The following is a 25,829-nucleotide window of genomic DNA, read 5'->3' as shown; positions in this document are numbered from 1 at the left end:
ATGCCTCTGACAGAGCCCACACCCCAACCCAGTCATTGGTTGAGGGCTGTTCCTAGACATTTTTGCTCCCCAGCTCTTCTAACCTTCCCTGTTTTATCCCTCTGGTTAAGGGGAGCAAAAAACCCCTCAGGCAAAAAGTCCAAAATGCTTGCAGTTTGATTGGGCTTACAAAGAAATACCAAGTGCCAAGCGGATGTGAGTAGGCTCCTGTTACAAGCATGTGAATATGAAACACTCCTCTTCTCCTTACCTAACAGACACCTTAAACTAAATTATCCCTTCCTGAGAAGAATCTCAAGTGTTAGGCAGCAAGCATAATTAGCCTCATCTAATGAGCACAGCCTATCCGACCTGCAGTTTGAACCAGGACAAACCTTCCTCAGTGACTCTCTCTCTTAGGTATTTGAACACACATAATTCAAACCATACAATTTAGTGCACTCAACTTCATATAGCTGCTTGCTAATTTTTTTTCTTTTGGTAGTACTGGGGTTCAAACTCAGGGCTTCACACTTGGTAGGCAGACAGTCTACCACTTGAACCACTCTACCAATCCCAGCTGCTTGCTAATTTTAATTCTTATTTCCCCAAGACTGTGAGAGTTTTAAACTCTGAGAGATGAGCTTATACCTCCCATGTACATATTCCCCTGCTCCTGACACAGTGGCCATGAGCAGCCAATTGATATCTGCCAGGTGGGTATTAATTGATTAGGAAGAAAAGGAATCTAAAATAAGGATCATGCAAATCTCAGAGGAACTTTGGGTCATGCTCCCAACAATCTCTTGGGAACTTTGCTGCATGGAACTGTGTGCATGAGGGGCTCTATACTTCCAAATTAGATCTCTAGAGAACGCCTAGGAAAGAAAGAATACTGACATTTCAAGCCCTTCGAAAGTGGAACAGTACAAATCCATTTCTATTCATCAACAAGTATTCACTGAATTCCTACCAAATGCAGGACTGAATAGGTAGCAGACATGTTCACTGCCTCCAAATAGGACAATCTTTTTTTATTTCTAACCATTCACATCTTGATGTTGCATGTCCGTGGGTTTTAGATCTGGGCTGAGGCTATTCCATTCACCTGGGTTCCTCATTTACCTATAGGACTGCTCGACATGGTGTCTTATTAACCGTATCTTTTCCTCATTGGATGTTTGCATGGCTTCAGTGTGGTTTCATTCCCCCACTAACAGGTGATTCTCTATGAGGAGGAGATGGGAAACCATAATGAGAACACAGGGGAGAAGCTCCAATTGGCACAGGAGCAGCTTGCCTTGGCTGGGGACAAGATCATCTCCCTAGAAAGGAGCTTAAACCTCTACAGGGATAAATACCAGACTTCCCTGAGCAACATCGAGTTATTGGAGTGCCAAGTGAAGATGCTGGAGGGGGAGCTCAGTGGAATCATGAGTCAGGTAGGATTTAAGCCAGACCCTCCACCAAGAGTTACAGCAAGCAGACATACTCTTGGGTGATTCCCTCTAATGACCTAGCCTCTACTATCAGAAACCCAGGCCTACAAGTAGTTCCTGCCCTGGAATTTTGTAAACTTGTTTTGTTTTAAATTTTTAGCTTGGACATCTCCTTTAAGATTACTTCTTAGCAATTTTAGGTACTTTAATTAGGTAGAAAGAGTATTACAAAATTAACTCCCCAATGTACTCACGGTGACCAGCAATGAGCTCTTGCAGGTCACAGGACTCATGCAAACCATGACCTCAGGATCAAACAGGAGGAGAGAGCCATGGAACGTGGGAAAGGGCCCTAGGTTGGTTTCTTTTTTTCCTCTAATTGCTTTTTAAAGTATACAAGTCATACAATGATATAGGTTCTCTAGTTAAAAGTATGGAGATTAAATGTGGAAGTCTGTCTTCAGCCTCCTCTCTCCCACTCTCTTCCCCTTAGGTAATCACTTGAAGAATATGTTGGGTGGCCTCCTGGGGCTTTTGCTAGTTACACCTATAAATGCTTTGGGTTCTCTTTTCACATAAAAGAACATTAGAAATGTGGCTTTGTAAGTTGCTTTTAAAATGCATATCTTAATGATTTCTTTCAGTTACTATCATGGTATTCTATAGTGTAGATGAGCCATGTATTAAACTTTTTATTTTTATCTTTGTTAAAAACAAGCTGTCATAAACATCCTTATTTCTATAGGGTACTTCCTGAAATGGGATTGCTGGGTTAAAGGATATGTTTTTGAATGCTTAAAAATACTTCTAAATTGTATACCAAAAAGGTTCTGCCAGTTTACACTTTTACCAATAATCTAGAGAGTTTTTTCCCCACACCTAACCATACTATATGTTTTCAGTCTTTTTAACTTGTGCTAAATTGATGGGTAGGGGAGAAATTGGCTCTCTCTCTACAACTTTTATTTTCTTTAGCTCTAATAGTTGAGGGTTGGTTTCCCCACAAAGAAGATTCCAAGACAGATTAACATGCAAGACATGGATAAGGCAAGCTCTTGGTCTGACCACCTGTGAGAGAAAGAGGAAGGATCAGGAGTGGGTGGAGAGAGTAGAGTTTTACAAAGGCCTCAGCCAACCCCATGTGGAGCTGTGAGGCTGGAGAAAACTTCAGAACTGTCCTGAGTTGAGGGAAAGGGACCTGGCCTTTGTTCCTCCATATTGGGATGTGGGCTGCCCCTAAAGTATGCTGCTTTGTCCCTTAGGCAAAGCAGTTTTCTTCAGCCTAGATGATCCCCAAAACAGGCTGGCAGCTGTGGCAGTAAGTCTTTCATTGCCAAAGCGGATATGAGAGGCACATCACAGTCTCCACCACTCTAATGAAATTTTGGACACTGTTCATAATAGTCATATGGATTTTTGTTTTACAAATTACCAGTTTTAATCCTTAATCTATTTTTTACCATGTTGTTAGTCTTTTTGAATTGATTTATAGCTTCTTAATATAATATAGGTAATAATGCTTCATTACATATGCTGAAAATATTTCCTCCAGTCTTTAACTTTTCGTTTTACTTTATTAACGACATTTTTCATCATATATAAGTTTTGAATTTTTATGGACTTAAATCTGTCAGTCCTTTTTTTAATAGATTCTAGTTTTTGAACTAGATTTGGGTTTTTTGAACTCAGGGCCTCACGCTTCTAGGCAGGCACTCTACCACTGGAGTACTCTGTCAGCCCAGATTCTAGGTTTTATGCCTTAGGAAGGCCTTCTCTACTCCCAAGATTATAAAACTTTATCTTATATTTTCTTCCAGAACTTTTATAAATTTGCATTTTTATATTTTTACCTTTAACCCATCCAGAATAAATATGTATATATAGCTATATAGAGCGAATGTATCTATATCTAGATATAGATATAGATACATACGTGAGATAACTCTAATTATGTTTATCTAAATGGATCTCTAGTGGTCCCCAAACCATTAAATGAACATCCCACTCTTGCCCCAGTAATTCAAGTACTGACTTACAGTCCTAATTCTCTGACTCATAGCTCTTTCTGGACTCTCTCCTTTGCTCTGCTTTCCAGTTCCTGCATTGGGGAAAGAGGTTCTGGGTGACTTTAACCCACAGTGTGTTGTACAGCACCTTTTAGAGTAGGTCTTCCTTCACTGTTTCTCTATTTCAGATTTTTCTCAGCCATCTTAGTACATCTATCTCTTCTTGGAAAATTTAGGTTTCTGTTGACTGACTTTCACATTACATATTAATTTGAGGAAAATTTTCATGATCTATGGAACATGACACACTTGTACTTTTACTTAAGTGTTTTTATGTGCCCTTCAGTAAGATTTGAAACTTTTCTTTATAGATTTCACATACTTCTTGCTAAGATTATTCCTAGATATATTACAGTTGTTATTGGTTTTATGAATAGGAACCTTGATATATTTAAAAATCTTAGGAATTATTACTGGTGTATAGGAAAACTTATATCTTACCTTGCTACCTTATGAACCCCTTTATTGGATTTTCAATTGAACATCTTAGATTCTTCTGAATTGCTTTCACTTTCAAAACTTATACAACTTATTTTTCATCTTATTACTTTGACTAGAGCCTCCAGAATCATAACATCTTTATCTTGCTCCTCACTTTAAAGGAAATGTTTCTAATATTTCACCTTTAATATAATGCCTGTTCTTGGTTTCTTGTTAGTATCCTTTTCAAGCTGAAGATATGACTGTTTACATCTGGCTTATCAGAATCAGTGTCTCTGGGCATTGGTGGCAGAAGCCTATAGTCCCAGCACTCAGGAGGCTGAGACGGAGGACCACAAGTTCAAGGACAGGGCTACATAGCAAGTTTAAGGCTGACTTAGGCTATATAAGTGAGACCCTATCTCAAAAAACACAAAAAATCAATGTTGAGTTTTATATTAGCATTTACCCCTTAATGAAGTATATTATAAATGTATTTTTATATATAGAATAATCCTTATGTTCTTGGAATAAATTCTACTTGATCATATATATTATTTTAATAAACTGCTTTATTTATTATTAAATTTGTTAAAATTTTAGTTTTTGCATCTATTCAGAAGTAAGATTAGTTTGGCTTAAATTTTTGTGCTCTCTGCTCTCATCTCATACTGACGTCTGAATTACGCTATCCTAATATGCATTGGAAAGCTTTTCGCCTTTTTTTAACTGAAGAATGGTTCATATAACATAAAAAATGTCTGTTTCTTCAAGACTATGAATGAACCCAGCTTATACTCATTATGTGCTAAGCAATATACTTTACTTCTTCTGCATAATTGGACTTCTTTGTCTGTAATAATTTATTCTTAATTCTTTCAGAAACAATTGTGGGTGGCAAAATTTCTCAACATTTTCATGTCTGAACAGCATTTATTTTGACATCATTTTTGAATGTTAATTTGGCCAGAGACACAAATTTTCAGAGTGTCTTCCCTTAAGTCTTTAATGATACCACTACACTGCCTTGTCCCACCCAGTCCTGAAGATCTGTGGTTGGGTGTCAATCTGTTTCCTCTTTTTCATGAGTCCTCTGTTTTAGCTCTTTGAGCTCTAGAGGTTTTGAAGCTAAAGATGTTTTCAGTTTATTTACTATTTTAATTAAACCTCTCAACACTTAAGTGACTTTTAATCTAAAGATTTACATTTTTCTTCAATTCAGAAAATTTTCTCCTATTGCTTTTAAATCAATTTCTATTTCTCATCCCATGGTGTAAAGAAGATATTAGAACCTATGGATACCAGCTTCCCGCTTCTTAACTCTTCTGTGTTTGAATCCTTTGCCCTCATATATACTAAATAATTTACATGAATGTGATTTGTGGTTAATTTTAGATTTCTGACTGACCCTTCTGCAGCTCACTGATGGGCAGCTTTCATGCTCAGTGAACATGAACTATTTCTAACTGCCTGAAAAGCCCCGTTAGAGACAAATTTAATGGGAACAGGGAACACCATCCTCACCAGAATTCTCTGCAATTTTTCTTTTTACTATGTGCATCAGTTCACTCATTATTAGTGCAGAATAATGAGAAGATAGTAACCTTCATGCATGATTTCAAGGAACAATATTTAAAAGACAAAAACAAAAAGCAGAGTTCTTGGAAAACAGTCATACTCAGATTGATGAGAGGGTCAAGTGTTATAATTTCTTTGAAGGACAATTCTACAATATCAATCCAAATTTTAAATATAAAATAGTAGTCCTACTTCTAAGAATTTAATTTACCAAAATAGGCATTCAACGATTTACATGCAAAAGTACTCATTTTCAGCTTCATTTTAGAAAAAAGCAGGGAAGCAACTTATGTTCCCTTCAGTAAGAAACTGGATAAAAACATCTAAAAGCATATCAAGAGGACAAGATTGAAGCACGTGTACCAGCTTGGATAAATCTCTATTATAGCTAGAGTTAAAAATCCACTTACATGTTTTTAAAAAGCCAACATAATCCATATTCTATAGAGTCACTTCATCATGCAAATACAGAGATAAAGTTCCAGGAGGTTACACACAGTTTATCATCTCTGGAAAGTGGAATGGGTATAGAATTAGAAGTAGTGGTCAAAGAGAAGTTTAGACTTGCCTGTAATGTTACAATGTTTTAAAAAGATAAGACAGATATCCTGACTTGTGTAATTTGAGATTAATTTTAAAAGAAGAGTAAGATAGATCTATAAATAACAGTGTGGGAAACATCTTAAATAAGTTGTCAAATGAAAATGCAGCGTTTAGAACAGTACATGGAAGACACTCATTTGTGGAAAGAAACGCTAGGGCTGTGTGAGCATACATATATGCATAGGAAAGAATGCATGGCACATCTCTGGAACAGAGCCAAAAAAGCTGGTTGCACAGTGTCGTGGGAGGAGAGGACCTGAGTCACAGCAGGCTGATGAATTTGGTGAATTGTTTGGACTTTTTACTGTGTCTGCGTTATTTAATATTTTTTCTTTGTTTAAGGGAACATGTTTCCCATATATGGACATGTACTTTTAGAACTTAGGGCTAGAGATTTTCCATGCTCGTGGAATTCTGAAGTTAACTCACAAATTACGAACAAAACCAACGCATTGTTTTTGAACTTCCCAGGAGCCTGAGAACAAGGGTGACCACTCAAAGGTGCGCATATACAGCTCTCCCTGCACGATTCAAGAGCACCAGGAGACCCTGAAGCGACTGTCCGAAGTCTGGCAAAGGGTCTCTGAACAGGACGATCTAATTCAGGAGCTTCGAAATAAGCTAGCCTGCAGTAATGCTTTGGTAAGTGCCTCATTCCAAAACGCTTTTCTCAGAGACCCACAGTGAGACTAGTGGAAAGAAAGAGAGGAAAGAGAGTCTCCTAAATTAATCTCCTTCACCCAGACACCTCCGTGGCATACATCTGGCCTGCACATATTAAGTTTGAGATTCTAAAAAAGACTTAAATTCTCTTCCACAACAACCTAAGAACCCGTCAGTAGGTAAATGGTTAAAGAGATTAGAAGTGCTTAAAGAGATATGCATGTTCTGGACTAGTAGGCCGTTGGTAAAAAGGTTGGTGTAGGTCTATAAGAGATGGGTGAAAGGACCTTGTGATACATTGCTGACTATTAGTGGCAGACCCTTATGTGTACTTTAATCCCATTTTTTTAAATCTCTGATCATAATATGTAAGTATATACAGTCGATTTTTCATTATGTCCTCCCTCCCTTAGACAGAAGGAAGAGTGGAAATTTTAAATATTTAGATTTTGTTATTTTCAACAAATTCAAAAAACAAATTAAAACAAAAATTTCATGTTCTTTGACTTTTTTAAACGTATACACACATTCACCCACTTCATAAGAAACTTCTTTCCTTAATTCTCAAACTCTGAATCTTGTCCTCTGATAGATTAGGTACATTTCTTCATCATAGCCTCCAAAGAGCCTTCTTTTGTTTCATAGAGTAGACCCCACAGAAGTTCAGGAGGTGGCCAGAAGTCCAGGTGGCCACTGACAGACTTAAGGCAAATCACTCTCTATACCTTAGGCAATCTTGATATAAGATTGAGAGCAGCCAGGCATGGTGGCTCATGCCTGTAATCCTAGCTACTCAGGAAGCAGAGCTCAGGAGGACTGCAGTTCAAAGCCAGCCCAGGGAAATAGTTTGCAAAACCCTATCTCAGAAATACCCAACAAAAAGAGGGCTGGTAGAGAGCCTGCCTAGCAAGCATGAAACCCTGAGTTCAAAACCCCAGTACCACAAAAAAAAAAAAAAGGAAGGAAAAAAAATGAGAGCATAATCCTCTCTCCCTACTAATCTCACAGGAAGTGCATGATGAGTTATATAATTGTACAAAAAAAACTTATGCTGCAGAAAGAATCACCCTGCAAAAATAGCTGTAGTAATAAGTATGTGACATTGATCACTCACCCTAACTCACTTGCACTCGTTCTCAGGTTCTGGAGCGTGAAGAGGCTTTGATCAAATTACAAGCAGACTTTGCTTCCTATACAGCCACCCACAGATATCCTCCTTGCTCCTCAGAAGACTGTGAAGACATCAAAAAGGTGGCACCTCTTTTGCTTATTTGTGCCTGGTGGAATCAGGCTGAGCTGGGTTTGCTTCTGGATTTTCCTGATTACTTTTTATTTTTATATTATAGTTTTTTCTATTTTATTTTCTATTTGTATGACCCTGGTTGCCTCTGTCACAAGGACACTGTATAATGTCCAAAGGTTGTGGCAGCATTAGATTTTGGAATTGTACCTATCCATAAACTTACTTCTCACAGCATACTTTAAAATACCTAAACAGTACTTGGTAAGTTCAAAAGGCCCATCCAGCCTTCTAGTGTCTGGCCAGAGTTGAAAAGTTCCAAATTTAGGAAAGATTGTTCATGCAAAGTCATTATCTTTTTAACTGTAAAATTCAAAGAGGTATCAAAAGTTGGTTCTAAAAATGAATAACCAGTTTAAACCGTGTAAACAAAATAGCAAGATTTTTTCTTTTTTTTTCTCCTTTTATTTTATCATGTTTACATTTACTTACATGTGCATACATTGTTTGTGCCACCTCTCCCCCACCCCACCTCCCCACTCCCTGCTTCCAGGAAGAACCTGTTCTGCCCTCTTCTTCTCTGATTTTGTTGAAGAGAAAACATAAGAGATAATAAGAAAGACGTATCGTTTTTGCTAGTTTGGGATAAAGACAGCTATAAAGAGAGATTCCTAGCATTGCTTCCATGCATGTGTGTATTGCAACCCACCCTGGTGAAATAGCAAGATTTGATGAACCAATAGTCAAAACTAAGGCAGGCCCCCAAAGTGAGGTTCTGACTTAATGTCAGCCATGCCTGAATTTAAGGTACATGGCAGAGTCAGCCTCTGGAGCCCATACTGTGAGGCTGGAGAGGGCACGGCTGCATGGACCAAGGTAGGATGTTGCAACAATGGGCAAAGAGGACAGAGAGAGGAAGCAACACATACAAGCTCTCCAAGGGGTCCTCTGGTGAGAAACTCCTCTTCCCAGGACCTTCCCTTTCCTGAAAGTTGGATGAACAAGGGATCAATATTGAACTTTGTAGTTCCTCCTTGGAAATACAAATACTGTCAATATTTATTTTAAAGGTCAGTTCCTTGTTATTCACACCCTGACCTACAGCAAGACCTCATAACACTCCATTTTTAAAAAATTATACAGACTTCCCCATGAAACAGAATACAACTGTCCCTGCCATTTTATATTTCCTTCCTATTCAAAGTAAACAATACAAATTACAGCTTCTTCCAGCCACCCTTCCCTTCCCTCAGGTGGCATAGCCTAGTATGAGCCTTTTGCCCCCAGAGTGCCCATACTGTGTCACTTGGTAGTTGTCCTGTATTTCTCCAGTTGCCACTTCCTGTCCTCATGCTGCAGCTCTCTTTCCTGTCAACTCTAAAATCACATAAAGAACCTCCCCCGCATCCAAGGTGCCCAGGCAATTAATTGCTCTTCCTTAGCCACATGTTCCTACCTCCTCTCGGTTAGGAAGGCATCCCCCAACCTTCAGGGAAACCACAGTTCTTGCAGAGGGACTACCAGCCATACAAGATGTGACCATCCACAACGCCTCAGCTCCAGCTACTCTCCCATCCCTTGCCCCATGCTAATACCACCAGCTTCCTCTATGTCCTCCATCCAGGAACCTGTCAGTAGCCAGTCCCTCTGCCTACACAGCTCTAGCCTCAGATACCTACCATATGGCTCACTCCCCCTCCTCCAGCAAGTGGTGCTCAGAGGCCACCTTCTCAGTCAGGCAACCCATCTTTCTGTTTAAAATTGCAACCCTGACCTGCATCCTGGGCCTGCAATTTCCTTCTTTGCTCTCCTGTTTCTCCCATAGATTTGACATTTCCTGTAAGTCACTGCTTACTACACCCATTGTCAACTCCCTGGGGGCAAGGATTTGTATCTGTATTCTTTGCTCCACTGTTCCCAGCCCCTAGGACAGTGCCTGGCACATAATAGGTGCTTCATCAATGACAGTCTGTTGCAAGGAGGAAGGAGTAGTTTCTTTTGTGCACATTCTGCATGAACATGAGAAATCTGACATATCCTTCTTAAAATAATCCTCTTTTAAGTTTTTGTTAGGGGAGTGGGAGTGGGCAGGGGGGAGAAGTGACCCAAACATTGAATGCACATATGAATAAATGAAAAAAAAAATCAGAAATAAGAAATCTAAAAAAAAAAAAGTTTTTGTTAAATTGAGACGTAATTAACAAACCATAAAATTCATCATTGGATTTTAGTATAATCACAAAGTTGGACAACCATCAACTCTAATTCCAAAACATTTTTTATCACCCCAAGAACCCCATAGCAGTCGCTTCCCATCCCCTCCCCCAGCTGCTGGCAACCACTATCTTCCAATCACAGAAAGTTGTTCTTTTGTGGATGTTTGGCCTCCTTCCCCTGTGTCCTTATCCTTCCCTGCTTCTCTTCTGGCTGCCAGATACTGAAGCACCTGCAGGAGCAGAAGGACAGCCAGTGCCTGCACGTGGAGGAGTACCAGAACCTCGTGAAGGACCTGCGCATGGAACTAGAAGCTGTGTCAGAGCAGAAGAAGAACATCATGAAGGGTAAGCCAGGACTGGGGGAATAGGGCTGGAGCCCTCCTCTGAGCAAGCAGCACCCGGTCTCCCCCACTGTAGACATGATGAAGTTGGAGCTAGACCTGCACAGGCTGCGGGAGGAGACATCTGCCCTCATTGAGAGGAAGGAAAAGGAGGTTGCCATCCTGCAGCACCGAGTGCAGGACCTGCAGCTGCAGTTCACAGAGACCCAGAAACTCACTTTGAAGAAAGACAAGGTGAGGACAGGAATTCCCTTGTTGGAACCACCAAGGGATTCCTTCACCAGCTGTGATTGCTGGTGGGGGCCTCAGCACACGCATAGTGAGACTCGGGGCTCTTCTCGTCCAGACATAGTTCCAGGCACTTCTTTGGTGTTTCTTATAACATGTAACAACTTGATGTGGCCATGCTGGGACCATAATAGAAGCAGTCATTCTATAAGAAAAATGTCCTTCCCCAGCCCTGCAAGGTAGCAAGTGAGGTTGGGATACACTTGCATTGTGCCCCTGTGTTTTTTTTATGCTTGATAGTGGAAGGAAAAACTGTAAAATAATATTTAGCCTTGTAAAGAATTTCACCTTTTAAAATTATAAATATCTTATGAATACACAAATCAGGCAAATTGAAATATTAATGGAGCTCCGTAATGGCCTAGAAGAACTGTAGTTGCCAACATAAATCAAGTTCCTGGAAAGGCCTAGAACTAGAACCAAAAACAGAAAGGTTGTGAAACCAGTACAAGCTTTTACAGTCAGCACTGTTCCATCCCTGAAGTCTCCTCTGAGCTATTAAAAATAATCCAGTCAAGGCAGGGTGGCTCAAGACTGTAATCCTAGCGATTTGGGAGGCAGAGATCCTGGGGATCTCAGTTTGAGGCCAACCAGGATAAAGAGTTCTCCAAACCCCATCTCAACCAATGATTGGGCACAGTGGTACATGCCTGTCATCCCAGCTAGGAGGGGAAGCACAAACAGGAGGATCATGATCCAGGCCATCTGGACATAAAGCAAAACTCTATCTCAAAATAAACCAATTTAAAAAAAAAAAGGGCTGGCAGAGTGCTCAAATAGTATAGCACTCAAGTTCAATCTCCAGTACCACCACAAATTAATAACAATAATAATAACAACCCAGTTGATTGGCTGGCCATTAAAAGCCCAAAGTATATTACAAAGTATGGAGGAAACAGTATGGTAACATGAAGCCAGGAATCTGGACAGACAACATTAAGTCATTCATATATTCATTCAATAAATATTCTTGAGTACCTACACAGACCAAGCACTGTTCTAGGCACTAAAAATACAGCAAAACCTGCAAAATCCCTACTCTCATAGTGCTTACATTCTAGTGTGGGGAGACAGATCAGAAACAAACAACAAAAGCAATATTTAACACTGATTATTTTGCAGTCAGTGACTGATAAGTTGGTGACTATTTTACACAAGGTGGAAATGGAAGGTCTCTCTGATAAGGCAGTATTTGGGCACAGATTCTAATTGAGTGAAGAAGATGCACAGGTAAAGATCTTGAGGAAGAATATTCCAGGCAGAGGGCATAGCAAATACAAAGGCCCTGCGGTGGAGTCCACTTGAAGTACTCTAGGGGATTAGATGAAGCTGAGAGGAGTGGGGAGTGGCTGGAGGCGAGGTCAGACAGGTAGCCTAGATAGAACCAGATCATGGGCATCCCAAAGAGGTCATTGTAAGGACTTGGACCTTATCTAAGTAAGATGGAAGCCAGTGGAAGGTTTTGAACAGAGATGAAAGAAGATCTGACTTGTACTTTTTAGGTCCCCTGTAGCTAAGGGGACCCATGGTGGTGGCAGGGATCACAAGTAGGAGGCTCTTGAAATAAACAAAAGATGACACTGGCTTGGACAGGGTTCAGGACGATTTCTGACCGCCCTGCTACCACTCAGGCCTTTTTCAGCATCCCTACTTCACTCTCCTCAGCTGCTCCAAGAGAAAGATGAAATGATGCATGAGCTGGAGAAGAAACTGACCCAGGTCCAGAACTGCCTCAGGAAGAAGGAGGTGGAGCTGGAGAAGCTGCAGTGTATGGTGACAGAACTGGAAATAGCCATCAAGGAGGCAAGGCAGGACAAGTGCAAGGTAGAATGTGAGGTCCTGCGGGCTGAGATCCAGCAGCTGAAGGACTGCCTCGAGGAGAGCGAGCAGCAGCAGCTGCTGGCGGGTGAGACCCACCATGCCCCACCATGCTTCCAGACCCTGGGGCAGAGCCATCCCTCTCTTTTCACTCCACGCCTCTCGTGGCCTCATCTGATACCACTCAGCAGTTATCCCCACCCTCCTGAACTCCTTTACCTCCTCCCCCCCTCCTCTGAGCTCCCCTCCTCTGAAGCCTTGCCTGAGCTTAGAAAAGTAGCTGCTGAACTCACAGACCCACCCTTTTCTCAGCCATCTCAGATGTTGATCCTGCTTTCTGGCCCATATCCTTTTCCATCTGCTCCTCCACCACTCTCTAACTTCCCTTCCATCATTCTCTGTGTTCCCTGACACCATTAGCCACCCACACTCCAGCCTTGTTTCTCAGCTTTGGGGTCATGATATGCCCCTTGTTCTTCCACAAATATCACCATTGTTTTTTCTTTTCTTTTCCCCCTGTTCTGCCTACAGTTGTCCATCCCAGAAGACTGCCCTCCACCCTTTCTCTTCTCTTTGTACTCGTCCTTTGGTGAGCCCCCTCCTCCTTGTAACTGCATTTCTCTGCTGATGACTCCAAAACTTTGAGCCCCAACCTGACTTTGCAGCTGTGGTCAGTCCTGTCTTGGGAGAATAGTTTTCCCTGGGCAACCCACCTCCTCCCACTCAGCCTTTCTAAAACTGAAACTATTCTGCCCACCACTTTAGAAATATCCTCCCCTCTCCTTTTTCCAAGATGCATCATTGTTTTGGTAAGGACATCCTCTTTCTTCCGATATCCAAACCAGGACACTTCAGAGGGAATGAAAGGAGACTGATGTTTAAAGTAGAGACCACAGGGTGAGGAATCATGCTTGGCATAAAAGGACCTCAGTGAACTTACCTGACGGCTTTTCCCTGCATCTGAGGCCAGGGTGTAGGGTGAAAGGATATTGCTGGAAATCTTTTCTAATTAATGCACTCAATTTTCCTAAAGCACTCTTTCCCTGATGTCAGGTCTCTGCTCACTGAATCAAGTGTAAAACATTTCTCTCAGGCGTACAAAGTCCTCTGAAACTCCCTCTGGTGGCTCAGTCACCTACCATCCCTCCCATTTTCCTTTCCAATCAAACCGGTCTTCCCTGACCCTTCCCCCACGTGCCTTCTCCATTCCCTTCACTGTGCATTTGTTGTTACAATTCCTCCACCTGGAACTCCCGCCTCCTCCTCCTTCAAAACCCCAGTCAGCTCTCTGCAAGTCCATCCCCAACTGTCCTAACCCACATAGTCTCTTCCTGAGTTCACGGTCAGTGTAGCTCAGTGGTACAATAAATACATGCTTAGCATGCACTAGACGCTGGGTTCAATCTCCAGCACCAAAATAAGTAAGAAAATAAATAACATTCTATAGTTTTCTGTGACAAGTGGACCAGTTATGGCTTCTTTACCAGACTTTAAATTCTGTGAGGGTCAGGATTTGTCCCTCATGACATGATTCACACAGGAGATACTAAGCAATTTCTGCTCATTTGTTTAATTTTAATCAAGAAGGAATCCATGACTAGAGGGTGCTTTAAGACAGATAATTTAACAGGGCTCCTTAGAACTGATAATGAAATGGAGAGATGTAAGGACAGATGGGGAACTGAGGAAAGTCACAGAATGAAAGAACAAACTACCACACGGACATGCCCCTGGCCGGTCTCTTGGCTTCTGCAGCTCAACAAGCAACCCAGTATAAGGAAGATGCCCGGCTGGCAGCATCTAACCTGGATGATGTCCAGCAGAAACTACAGTGCTGCAGTTTCCAGGATAAGCAGAAAGCAGACACCATCCAGGACCTGCAGAGAGAGCTGCAGAAGCTGCAGAAGGGGGCCTTGATAGCTGAAGAGGAGCTGACATCCAACAGGTACCTCCAGCAACCTTCCTGGGAGGCATCCAGGACCACTTTGGTCAGTGGCCCAGAAGTAAGACAGCGAGCTCACTGTTAGAGCCAACTCCATAGTCCCCCAACACTGAAGTCCTTCCTTGTTGTCACTTTGCTTTAGGAAACGGGTAGTGGAGCTCACCTCAGAATGCTCTGAGGTCCTGAAGAAGCTTGATAACTCAGACAAGGAGAAGAGGCAGCTTCAGAAGACAGTGACTGAGAAGGATATGAAAATAAGTGACATGCTTGATCAAGCCAAAATCTGTCAGTGCCAGGTATGAAGAGCAAGTAGGCAGCCAGCTCCGGCATCTTTCCTGCCTAAGGTTAAATGTATCAGTCTTGATTTGGGAAAATGATGCCACCAATCCAAAGAATTCTCCAGAATGTGTGTTAGAGTGCTACACTAGCCCCTTGGCACCAGTCCCCATTTTCAAGGGTTAAGCTCAAAAACAAAGAACAAGTTTGTCTTTTTGGGATTCAAAAGCTATCCTTTTTAGTCAATTGCAAGTCTTTTATCTTTTTTGTGTTCTTCAAAGATTGCTTAAAACTTTATTCAAAGAAGTTTCTACATGAAAAGACTTGGTGAGTAAGTGGGAGAGAAGACTGATGCTATGGGAATTGGATCTATAAATAAAATTAACTGATCTAATTAAACAAAGAAAAATGTTTCAGAGCATCAGAGCAAATTTTGTTACATGTGCCATAGAACTAAGGAATTATTCTCATACTTATTTCAATCTTTCCCTGTGTACATCTGTCTGGATTTCTAGTCCCAAGTATAATGTAGTATGAGTGTCTTCCAGCCCTGTCCTTATTTTCTCAGAAAAAGGAACTAGAAAACTTCAAATGCAAAACAATAGAAGAGCTTCAGGAAGTAAAAAGGTCACTACAGGAGAAATTGGAGCAGGTGAAAAAGTGCAAGGAAAAGGAGAAATTGCTGGAGGAAGAACTTGAGACTTTGCAACAGGAAGATAAAAGGAAGGAAAAAATGGTGAGGAGAATCTGGGAATGCAGGATCAGACATGAACCTAGCTGGGCCATGAGGGATGCAAAGGCCATGGATGCTTAGAGCTCAGAAGAGAAAGGACCGATAGTGGGAAAGGCCACTGAGTAACAGAATGAGGAGGCTAGAGGGGGAGGTGGACAAGGGGAAAGGGAGAAGTGAAATTTTGATAGCAGCCTGAAGTTAACACCTCTTTCTGGCCTTGCAGTGGAAAGAGAATTTGAGAAAGTTGGAGGAGGAAAACAAGAATCTCCACATACAGGTGATGCAATCTTCTACACAATTGGAAACCTCTGTGTGCAAATTCAATGCCACACAGCAAATCATCCAAGAACTGAACACAGAGGTAAGTAAATTCCCCTCAAAGGGAAGAGGAACTCAAACCCTGTGACCCTGACTTGAAGCTGTACCTGTTTGTACCTGTTACCACAGACATGTAACTGACTGGTGCAGTCAACTGCATCCCCTGAAGCTTGATCTCTCTCTCTCTCTTAAGGGGATGGGGGGTGGTGACCCTGCAGGACCTAGTTTCTAAGCCAAACAAATGTTTCTTTCCTATGTAGAAGGCTTTATTTCATCTTTGGTGGAGTTCCAAAACTATCTAGGGTTTGGCATCAAGTCTTCCAGTATGCACTTGAGACCAGAATTGAGTGAATTGGTTGTTTGGGGCAATTTGCTAGGGAACACTTCTAAAACCAGTTACAAAGCACCAAAAGGGGTTGGGATGAAAGATATTTCATGGCACATTTTTCATTGCACATAAACAATGACAGCAAGTAGTAAATGGCATCTGATGTGTGCTTGAAGTCATTCATTTAATGCCTACTTAAGTTCTTTACATATCTTCCATTAACTTGACTCTTGAAAAGATATAAATTACTATGACCCCCTGTTTATGGATGAAGACAGGCTGATGTTCACCCTAAGTCACTAGTTAGTAAGTGTTCTCTTTCGCCATCACCAGCAGATACTTTTCCCAACTGAATACATTCCATCTTTGGGAGATAGTCTCTTGGGTTACAAATGAAAGACAAACCAGCTCTTACTACTTCATAATGTTTTTTTAAATCTTAAAATAGTATGACTATTTTTAAGTGTAAGAAGAGCCTTTCCCATGGCACTTTCTGTGATGATGGAAAAGTTGTATGTCTGAGCTGCTGATACAATAATACAACCACTAGCCACATGTGGCCGTTGAGTACTTGGAATAGGGCTTAGTATAACCAAGGAACTGGCTTTGTAGTTGTAAATAATATTAACTATGTTTAAGTTTATTTAATGGTTAAATAGCTTCATGTGACTTGTAGCTGCCATATTAAACAGCACAGGACTAAGGCACAGGTGTTCCTGGAGTTTGGTCATCTAGAGTTATACATGTTTAGGTCTGAGTCACACAGATCGTAAGGCGCCTCCCTGAATATAAAGGATACCGCCTAATTATTCAGTAAGAGCATGTTGTCACCTTAGCCAAAAGATAGCCATGTAAATTTGTAAGTAAAAGCACCGATTTCTGAATTCCCTCAATGGGAATCAAAAAAACTAGGGACATTTTTTTTGGCATTTAAACATTTTAACTGTTTGTTTTTAAAGTATATCCCAAACATAGTACACTTATTGAATCAATCGAAATAGCCTTTAGAAATAGGCTTAGTTTTTGCTTTCTTAAAATGTACTTCCTTTAATCTGTATTCCATATTTTAATTTTAAATTTTCCCATATGAAAACAAGGCAATATATCAAGATTCTTTCCATTTATTTGGCTCTAGAATGTTTTTCCACTTGCTTTTATAATTGATTAATGTTAATAAGAAAGCTCATTCATTTTTATTTATTAATTCTTTATTTGGACATCTTATTAAACTCCCTTGTAAGTTGTAACAGTGTCCAGTTGAGTCTCATGGTTTATTTTCAGTAAATAGCTATATCATTTGCAAGCAGCAACAGTTTTCTAAATATTTCTTTACAATACTTACCTTTATTTTGGGGGGTTCAAGTGGTAGAGCACTTGCCTAGCAATCATGAGGCCCAAAGTAATTTATATTTATTTTTTAACTTTTCTTGCCTCATTGCATTGGAAAGTACCTTCAGTGGATGTTCAACAGTTGCAGTATTAGCAGACTTCCTTTTCTTTGCTCTTAACTTAAGTGGAATACATCAGTTTCAGTGCTATGTTCCCTGTCAGCTTGTTCTTTTAATAAATTTCTTCAGTTCCTTAGCTACTAAGAATTATATCAGTATGGATGTTGAATTTTATCAAGTACTTTTAAAACTATCAAGATGATTTATATCATTATTGATTATATCAATCAGTAATGTGGTAAAGAAAATTAGGTGATCCTAATTTTAGCCCGTCCTTATATTTCTAGTATGATTTCTGATTGTGTATCATGTGTTACTTTTTTAATACACATTTAGGACACTCTAGGAAGTGAAATAAGATCATTGTGACTCAAGAGAATTGACCAAAGGAGACATTGGTATAGGATAAGATCAGAAAGGTAGGCGGAGCAGACATTATGGCCTCAGTTAAGAAATTTGGGATCTTACTCTAAGAGCAATGGAAAGCTGTTGGTGGGATTTTCTGAAAGGGACAAGAGACAAAACTCTGACTAATGTGTAGAAATGGATTCAGGCAAGGGGTAGGTGCATAAGTGAGGAAAGCAGTTAGGAAGCGGTTGCTGTCCAGACTAGAGTGGTGTCAGGGAAGAATTTGGTAGCAGAATTGACCAGACTAGCTGATGGAATGACTGTGAGAGCAAGTGAGGAATCAGGGATGACTTAGTGGAATTTACCTGTAAAACCATCTAGACCTAACATCCCAAATATAAGTAGAAAAGTAAATGTGGGTGGGCAGGTGCAGAACCTGGAAAGACAGTTCTATCTTTTACAACAGTGAGATGAAGCTGTGAACATTAATACAGACTGCTGTGCAGATTATTTTAGAGAGAAGAGAGCCCAGCTCTTGGCCACTTCCCATAGTCACAGAACCCAGGAGCTGGAATCTTGACAGTGATTTTCTTACTCCTTAAAGATATCCCACCAGAAGGAGTCTGTAATATGTCTTCAGACACAGCTGGACACAGCTGTGAAGAAAGAGAGGCATTACCTCCAGACCATGGTTACTAAAGAAGTCTATGAGGAATTATCCCGGAAGTCATGCATCTGTCAAGATGACCTGACACAAGCCCTGGAGAAAGTGAGGCCATACCCTCTCATCTCCAGGAAGGTTTTCAAAGAAATACTAGGAAATATGAGGCCCAAGAGCTAGTTTCCTGCCTGGCTGGCTATCCTCAGGGCATCTCAAACCCTTGCCTGGGCTGGGGTACCTGTCCAGAAAAAGCCTGCTTCCTCTTAGTATAAGGCTTTTATAAGGGGGGATGAGGGGGGACAAAAATGGAGACCAAGTCTAACAAGTCTTTCTACCCATGGGTGACTCAGGGACAAGGCTTTTCCAAAGCCTGGATTGTCAAGGGAATTTGTACCCCAGCCTCCCCCATCCCATGCTGATCATGCCTGCAGATTAATTCACCAAATTGGAAAAAGAAATCAGGGTTGGGGGAGAATAGAGGATTGGGGGCAGGGGAAAGAGGAAATGTAGAAAACCAGCCACTGTCATTTCCCACCACTCTCTGGAACACTGGGCAAAGTGACCATTTCATGCCACTCTGAGCAGAGGACAGGGAGGGACTGGAACCCTTCTCTGTTCAGGACTCAGCAGAGAGGGCCAAAGGGCTCTGACAGCCACTCTCATCCCCTTTGTCTTTACCGGAAGCTCAATAATGCGACCTCAGAGACAAAGAGCCTGCAGCGAACCTTGCTACAGACCCAAGAGAGGAAAGCTCAGCTGGAAGATGAAATTGTAGCTTACGAGGACAGGATGAAAAAGCTCAATGTGGAATTAAAAAAGCTGCAGTGCTTCCACAAGGAGAGTGAGATAGAGGTGAGAAGCCAGGACTGGGCCATCTTCCTGTTAGGAAGTCCACAGGTCACCTTTTGCATCCAGAATTATTTAATGCTAAGCCATACTCTTTGGCTAATATGCTCCCTCCACTTTCTCTGCTCCTCCAACTTCAGATAGGAGCAGCAAAGATCAGAGCAGGGGTGCCCTCTGCTGGCTTCTGGAAATAAAATGCCCCCACCAAGTCTTTCAAGGCCAAGGAAACACCCTCTGCAGTGTCATGTCATTGGTTCCTCTGGGGTCCCCTCCTAACGTTGTATTCCTGAACAGGTGCACGCCTTCGACAAGAAGCTGGAGGAGATGAGCAACCAAGTGCTGCAGTGGCAGAAACAGCACCAGAATGATCTCAAGATGCTGGCAGCTAAGGAGACCCAGCTCAGGGAGTTCCAGGAGGAGATGGCCACCCTGAAAGAAAACCTCCTTGAAGATGAGGAGGTGGGCATTCCTTGGCTTCTGTCACTTCCTCTCAGACCCTCTTAGCCAGGCAACCCTTGGTGGGCTGGAGGTGCTGGGAGAAGGAAAGTATACCCCACCCCATTCAGCAAGAAGAAGGGGCTAGGCACTCCTAGGCTGCAGCAGCTGTCTTAACTTATCTATGTACTTGTGGCTTTGTTCATAGAGAGCTATTAACCAGAACGAAGGACCCCTTCCAGAGAAGAAGTTGTCAGGCACAACAGTCACCCCTGAATTGGGCAACCCTCTGGGTGGTCCTCCAGAATACATCCTGCATGTTCAGCAGCTTCAGACCCTATGGTAGAATTGGCTAAGTGACCTAAACATGCCCCATACCCAGTTTCCCAAGCAGTGAATTCATGGCAGGAAGCCTCAGAACATCTTAGAGTAGCCATGGAGCCTTTGTTCAAATTAGAAAGAAGCCATCACTTCCTCCAGATACTTTTCTTCCATCTGTTAGTAAGTTGACTTAGGCTAGTCATGGTGGTGCGTGCCTGTAATCCCAGCTACGCAGGAGGCAGAGATGGGAGGATTGAGGTTTAAGGGCAACCTGTGCAAAAAAGTTAGTGAGACCCTACCTCAAAAAAAAAAAAAAAAACTGGGCATGGGGGCACTTGCCTGTGGTCCCAGATATGTGGGAGGCAGAGGTAGAATCAAGGTTCAAGGCTGGCCCTAGGCAAAAATCACAAGACCCTATCTGAAAAATAAAGCAAGAAAGAGCTGGGGGTATGATTCAAGAAGTAGAGTGCTTGCCTAGTATAAGGTCCTGAGTTCAATCTCCAGTTCTACCAATAAATAAATAAATGAAGTTGGCTTAGCATATACTGCTTTTTTAGAACAAGTTATTGCAATGGCTTTGGCCTGAAAACATTATTATAAGTGCACAAATCCACTGTGTCTCTGACCTAATTGGTGCCTTCTCAGAGATGTCACCTTTGTATGGGGTGAAACAGCTGGAAGGGGAAGTCCCAGTGTGGCAACTCTGGCCTCAGGTCAGACAACTGAGTTGATTTTTCTTCTCCCAGGAAGAAAGAAGAGGCAGGATTGAGGAGGAGGGGAAGGCAGGAGGTGACAGTCTGTGTTCCCACCCCTTACTATCTCATTTTCTTCTTATTCGGAAGCCGCGTGGCCAGCCCCAACAGCCGGTGCCCAAAGACACCTGTAGGCGCCACCGAGACAATGATCAGATTATGTCCAACATGGAGCAGTGGGCAAAAGAGCAGAAGTAAGTACAGAATAAAACACGGGGCAGATCCCAAGGTTTGAGAATGAGACTGCAGGACCTGAATCTTCAGGGAGGTTCAGAATGTACCGCAACTTGGGAAAGGAGCAGCATCACGATGAAAAGGCAGTTTCACTGGGGCTCAAACTTCCTCTTCCCAATCTAGGTTCCAGCTTCACCTGAATCCTTAAACTCATTCCCTTGAACTCACCTGGAATTCCCAGTGATTTTACAAGCAGTTGAATACAAAGAGTCCTTAGTTGCCAGGTGCCAGCAAGGTGATAGCTCTAGGGATACAGGGTGATGTGTGGAGACCTGGGTTCCAGCAGAAGTCCTGCTGAGAACACCCAACAGCTTGCTCACCAGAGACTGGGGAAACTGCCACTCTTCTGCATTTTATTACAGGATCGCCAATGAGAAACTAGGAAACAAGCTCCGTGAACAGGTCAAATACATTGCCAAGCTGACTGGTGAGAAGGAGTAAGTCATCCCCACCACTCTAGCTGCCTCTTGGAACCTAATGAGAAGGACCAGCCAGGAGCCAGGCTGCCTGTAATCACTTGCTCTTTGGATCAGACCCTAGGACTTTGGAAGGACCCCCGGGGTCCTTAACCTGCATCTCTGTGACATTGGCCCACCACTTGACTGCACTGGGCCTTAGTTCCCTCACCAGCAATGCAAAGGTCGGGGAGCTTAATAGTCTGCATGCTGCTTCCTACTCTCATGTGTGAGTCTCAAGTTCACAATGCTGAGAAGGGAACTGGCACTAAGAAGACTAGATTAGTTAGGGCAGGGACTAAGCAGCTGTACCAGAGATCCCTGAATGGAGGAACATAGGACAGCTGCCCATGCAATAGTCTGAGGTAAGCAGGCTGAAGGTTCTTCTGTTTCAGCTGCCTAGCAGGGAACCTAGGATCCTGTACTTGTTGCTCCACCCTCCTCTGTGATCTTATTTCACCTGCATGGTCAAAGGTGGGTCTGCTGAGACAGAGAGGGGAGGAGTGCAGGAAGTGTGACAGTAGAGGTAAAGGAACAAATGTCTAAAACTGAGGAGTTTGGAGATGGTAAAGGAAAGGGAATGACAAACCCTAGGGCAGTGAGTCCCAAGCTTTTGTCAGGGGACGCTCAGAAATGATCACATGTATTCCACGTACTAGGGGAACCTGGGATGGGCTTGATTCTGACAAAGTTGTCTAAGCAGTAACTGCCCCAAGGTCTGAGGGTGTCAGTGTCTCAGCACACCTGGAACTCCCAGTTTGTGACTCCCAGTTGCAAGGCTCTATCCTAGGCTTTGAGCTTAGGTGGATGATGAGCTGAAGGAGAAGACAAGACTACTGTAATATGGAGACCAAAGACCAGGAGGCCAGGTCTTGGATGGATTGTACAGGATGTTGAAGGCATCGGGCATCCTGACAGGAGAACACCTGAGAGAGTGACAGGAAACCAGGGTGGCACCAGGACCCACCTCCTGCCCAGTGGCATGTGGAATATAAAGCATATGCCCAGAGAAGAAGTTGAGAATTAATTCTTCATTTGATTTCCTCTAGATTGAAAGGACCATGATATTTTCACTGATGAAAGCATTTTTTAAAGAGAGTTAGCTAAAACAAAACTTGTCACAATCTGAAAAGTAACAGAGAAACTTCAGATTTTTCCTAGTATTATGCCAAATTCCAGGAAGCTGTGCTCCACTACACTCATTCTCAAATTTCATTGATCCTATTTGAAGGAAAAACATCTTTTAATAATAATTGCTCAACTAACATTGATTGCTCGGCATGTGTGAGGCACTGTAATGAATGCTTTACGTGTATTACCTGATCAGTCTTCCTAAGATCTCAGGAGTTCAGCAAATAGGTGCTCCTCAACTGAAGATGGAACTATGTCTGGACACCCATCATTAGTTGAAAATATTATCATGTTAAAAATGCATTTAAGAGCTGGGTGTGGTGGTGCACATCTGTAATCCCAGCTACATGGGAAAATGGGAGATAAGAGAATCCTAGTCCTAGGCTGGTCCCCAGCAAAAGCTGGAGACCCTATCTGAAAATAAGCTAAAACAAAAAGGGCAGGGGGCATGGCTAAAGTGATAGAGTGCTTACCTACCAAGTATGAGACCCTAAGTTCAAAATCCACTCCTGCCAAAAAAGATGCATTTAATACACCTGCCCCACTAAACACCACAGCTTAGCAACGCAGCCCCCCTGCAGAGTACTGGTGGTTTTCCCTCATGATCCATGGCTGACTGGGACCTGCAGCTCACCACCACTGCTCAGCATCTCAAGGAAGAATTGTACCACATACTACTAGTTCAGGAAAAGATCCAAATTCAAAGTACACTTTCTACTGAATGTGTAGAAATGTGGAGCATTCTGAAGTCAAAAAATTTGTAAGCCAAACCATCTTTAAGTCAGGGACTGTATGTAGGTATAGCCCCATTTATAGATGATGGAAGAGACAAACCAAGAGGTTAAATAATTTTTCCCTAACAACTGGTAGATGGCAGAGTCAGAATTCCAACTCTGGAAGTCTTGTTTCAGAGCCCACTGCCATCCACTGCTCTCATAGTTTCGAGAATCACAACTATTGATAATAGCTGCCATTTATTAAACCATGAGAAACAAGCTAAGTTATCTCTCCTCTCACCTACATCACAGCCTCTACTTCCTGGTCTGTAAAACAAGGATTAAAAACTTGCCCAAGTTCTCAACAGAGCCAGGATCCCTTCAGCAAAGGGTGGTGGAGAGAACTTGGGTTTTGTACTGAGTGAAAGTATTTCCCAGGCAGAGCTATGAGGACCCAATGACACATGGTCAGAATTGTTACTAACATACTTCTGGCTCTTCAAGGCAAATTTCTATCATTTGCCAAATGGGATCCTTACATGAATCCTGACAGGCAGGTCAGGCTTGATGTCTCCCATCTAACAGATAAGACAGCAGCCCAGAGCTGACAGAGTGGATTGGGTATACTAATTCTGGATCCTCCTCCCACCCCCAGACCTGGGCTTCTTTCACCAGACACACATAGACTCCATTTACACAGTAGGTGTGAGAATCCAGCTTGAAAGGCACTGGGCATCCACACCCTCCTTTCTGTAATTGACATCTTTACCAGTTCTTTCCAGAGGGGAGCCAAGCAGACCAAACACCCACCTGTCCCTCCTTCTCCTTCTCACAGCCACCTCCATAATGTAATGGTCCATCTACAGCAGGAAAACAGGAAGCTGAAGAATGAGATTGAAGAGAAGAAGGTGAAAGCCGGAAACCAAAGATTATACACCAAAGCCCTAGGCCCCAGCAAACCGGAGCCCACACAAAAGGGGAAAGTGGGTGGCACACTGGGCTGGAAGGAGCCACACCACCAAGACCTGGGTCAGAGAATGGACATTAACAAGTTCATCGGGATGCCCCATTCCTAGGGTATGTCTGCCACGTGACTTTTGCTACTGTAATGTCTCCTTTTTTAATGTGCCAAAACAACAACAGTGTGATATCATTTTTTTCAAAGATCACTGGATTGGGAATTCACATAGAAGGAAACAGGTCACTCGTGACCTCCAGTCATTTACTTAGCTACTCTGAACCAACAATAATTGTTTCCGTATTTGTAGAAATAGGAAACAAATTAAGGCCCCTTCTGATCTGAGAATTTTCATGATACCCACCTACCTCATATCTCAGATCTATCCTCTTCCCATGACCCAGTCCCTTTTGGGGAGTGTAGAGAAAAGAGAGGAAAAACAGAATAGACTTCCTCCAGTTATGTGGCTGGAAACCCCACAAGAGTGCCCCAGCTGCTCATTCAGCCGGGGTCTATGCCTGCTTTCTACCAACTCTATCTAAACTCCATGTAACCCCAGAGGGAAGAAGTTACCCTGCCACAGAGCTGCCTGACCATAAGGGCAGTCCTTGAGAAATTACCTCATTAACTTCTCAAATAAAAAACTCTCATTTCCTCCCTGTTCCCCCAGGTTCTTCATATTGCTAGATCAGCACCTTGCCCCGAGCATCATTTCCACGCATGTTTTCAGAGGACAGTGAGTTCCCATCCCTCTCTCTTGACCTGGATCCGCTGTTATGGGAATAAATCAAGGTCCCAGCCTATTTTGAAAGATGCTAGCATCTTGCAAAAAGTTTTGTCCACTTCTTTCAGTGGAGTGAGCTTTGGCACCACACTTCCACCTCCAGGCCCAAACTCAAATAAAGACGTAAGCAACGCAGCCTCAGTGAGCGCCTGTGTCTTACAGACATCTCTACCTCTACCAGCACCATGTTCATCCCTGTGTTCTCTGGATTCTAAAAGACATTCGTCTCTTTCACTTTTGTAAGTGAGCCATCATTCCCAAAGCAAGTGTCTGGATTACATGGATTCATTTTTAAACCAACAAGAGATAATTAGCATCATTTTTGCTTTCTGTCTCTGTCTGAAACCTTAAATAGGAAAAAATATCTATTAAAAAAACTTTTTTTTTCCAAAAAGGAAAGTAATCCTGAGACCCAAAAGGAAGTGAAATAAATAAGTGCTGCATTTTCCAAGTGGGGAAGTGAGAGCAAGCCATCTGCTTCCTCCCTGGCTG

General features: G+C 42.3%; 2 protein-coding genes across 3 annotated transcripts in view; one reads left to right on the top strand and one right to left on the bottom strand.

The window, feature by feature from the left end:
• Dhx38 (DEAH-box helicase 38) overlaps positions 1 to 25,829 on the bottom strand; it is a 112,995-nt gene that overhangs the window by 59,640 nt on the left and 27,526 nt on the right. Inside the window, exon 28 of one of the 2 annotated variants that reach the window (XM_074055732.1) lies at positions 22,995 to 24,476. The exons of the other annotated variant lie outside the window; for it this stretch is intronic. The gene's annotated coding sequence lies outside the window, so the exon portion shown is untranslated. Of the gene's footprint in view, positions 1 to 22,994; positions 24,477 to 25,829 lie in introns of those variants that run through there. 2 annotated transcript variants of the gene reach the window in all.
• Pmfbp1 (polyamine modulated factor 1 binding protein 1) lies at positions 1,206 to 24,893 on the top strand. The gene is made up of 16 exons (XM_020172677.2): positions 1,206 to 1,421; positions 6,557 to 6,727; positions 7,889 to 7,999; positions 10,423 to 10,549; positions 10,622 to 10,779; positions 12,499 to 12,739; positions 14,407 to 14,596; positions 14,736 to 14,889; positions 15,438 to 15,605; positions 15,826 to 15,963; positions 18,649 to 18,813; positions 19,390 to 19,557; positions 19,846 to 20,010; positions 21,150 to 21,253; positions 21,656 to 21,730; positions 24,431 to 24,893. The coding sequence occupies exons 1-16, from the start codon at positions 1,221 to 1,223 to the stop codon at positions 24,669 to 24,671; spliced, it is 2,577 nt and encodes an 858-aa protein (XP_020028266.2). The 5' UTR covers positions 1,206 to 1,220; the 3' UTR covers positions 24,672 to 24,893.

The sequence above is a fragment of the Castor canadensis genome, chromosome 15 (genome assembly GCF_047511655.1).
Source record: "Castor canadensis chromosome 15, mCasCan1.hap1v2, whole genome shotgun sequence".
NCBI classification, from domain to species: domain Eukaryota; kingdom Metazoa; phylum Chordata; class Mammalia; order Rodentia; family Castoridae; genus Castor; species Castor canadensis.
The sequence above is the reverse complement of the archived record's forward strand: the minus strand, read 5'-3'. Positions and strand labels throughout refer to the sequence as shown.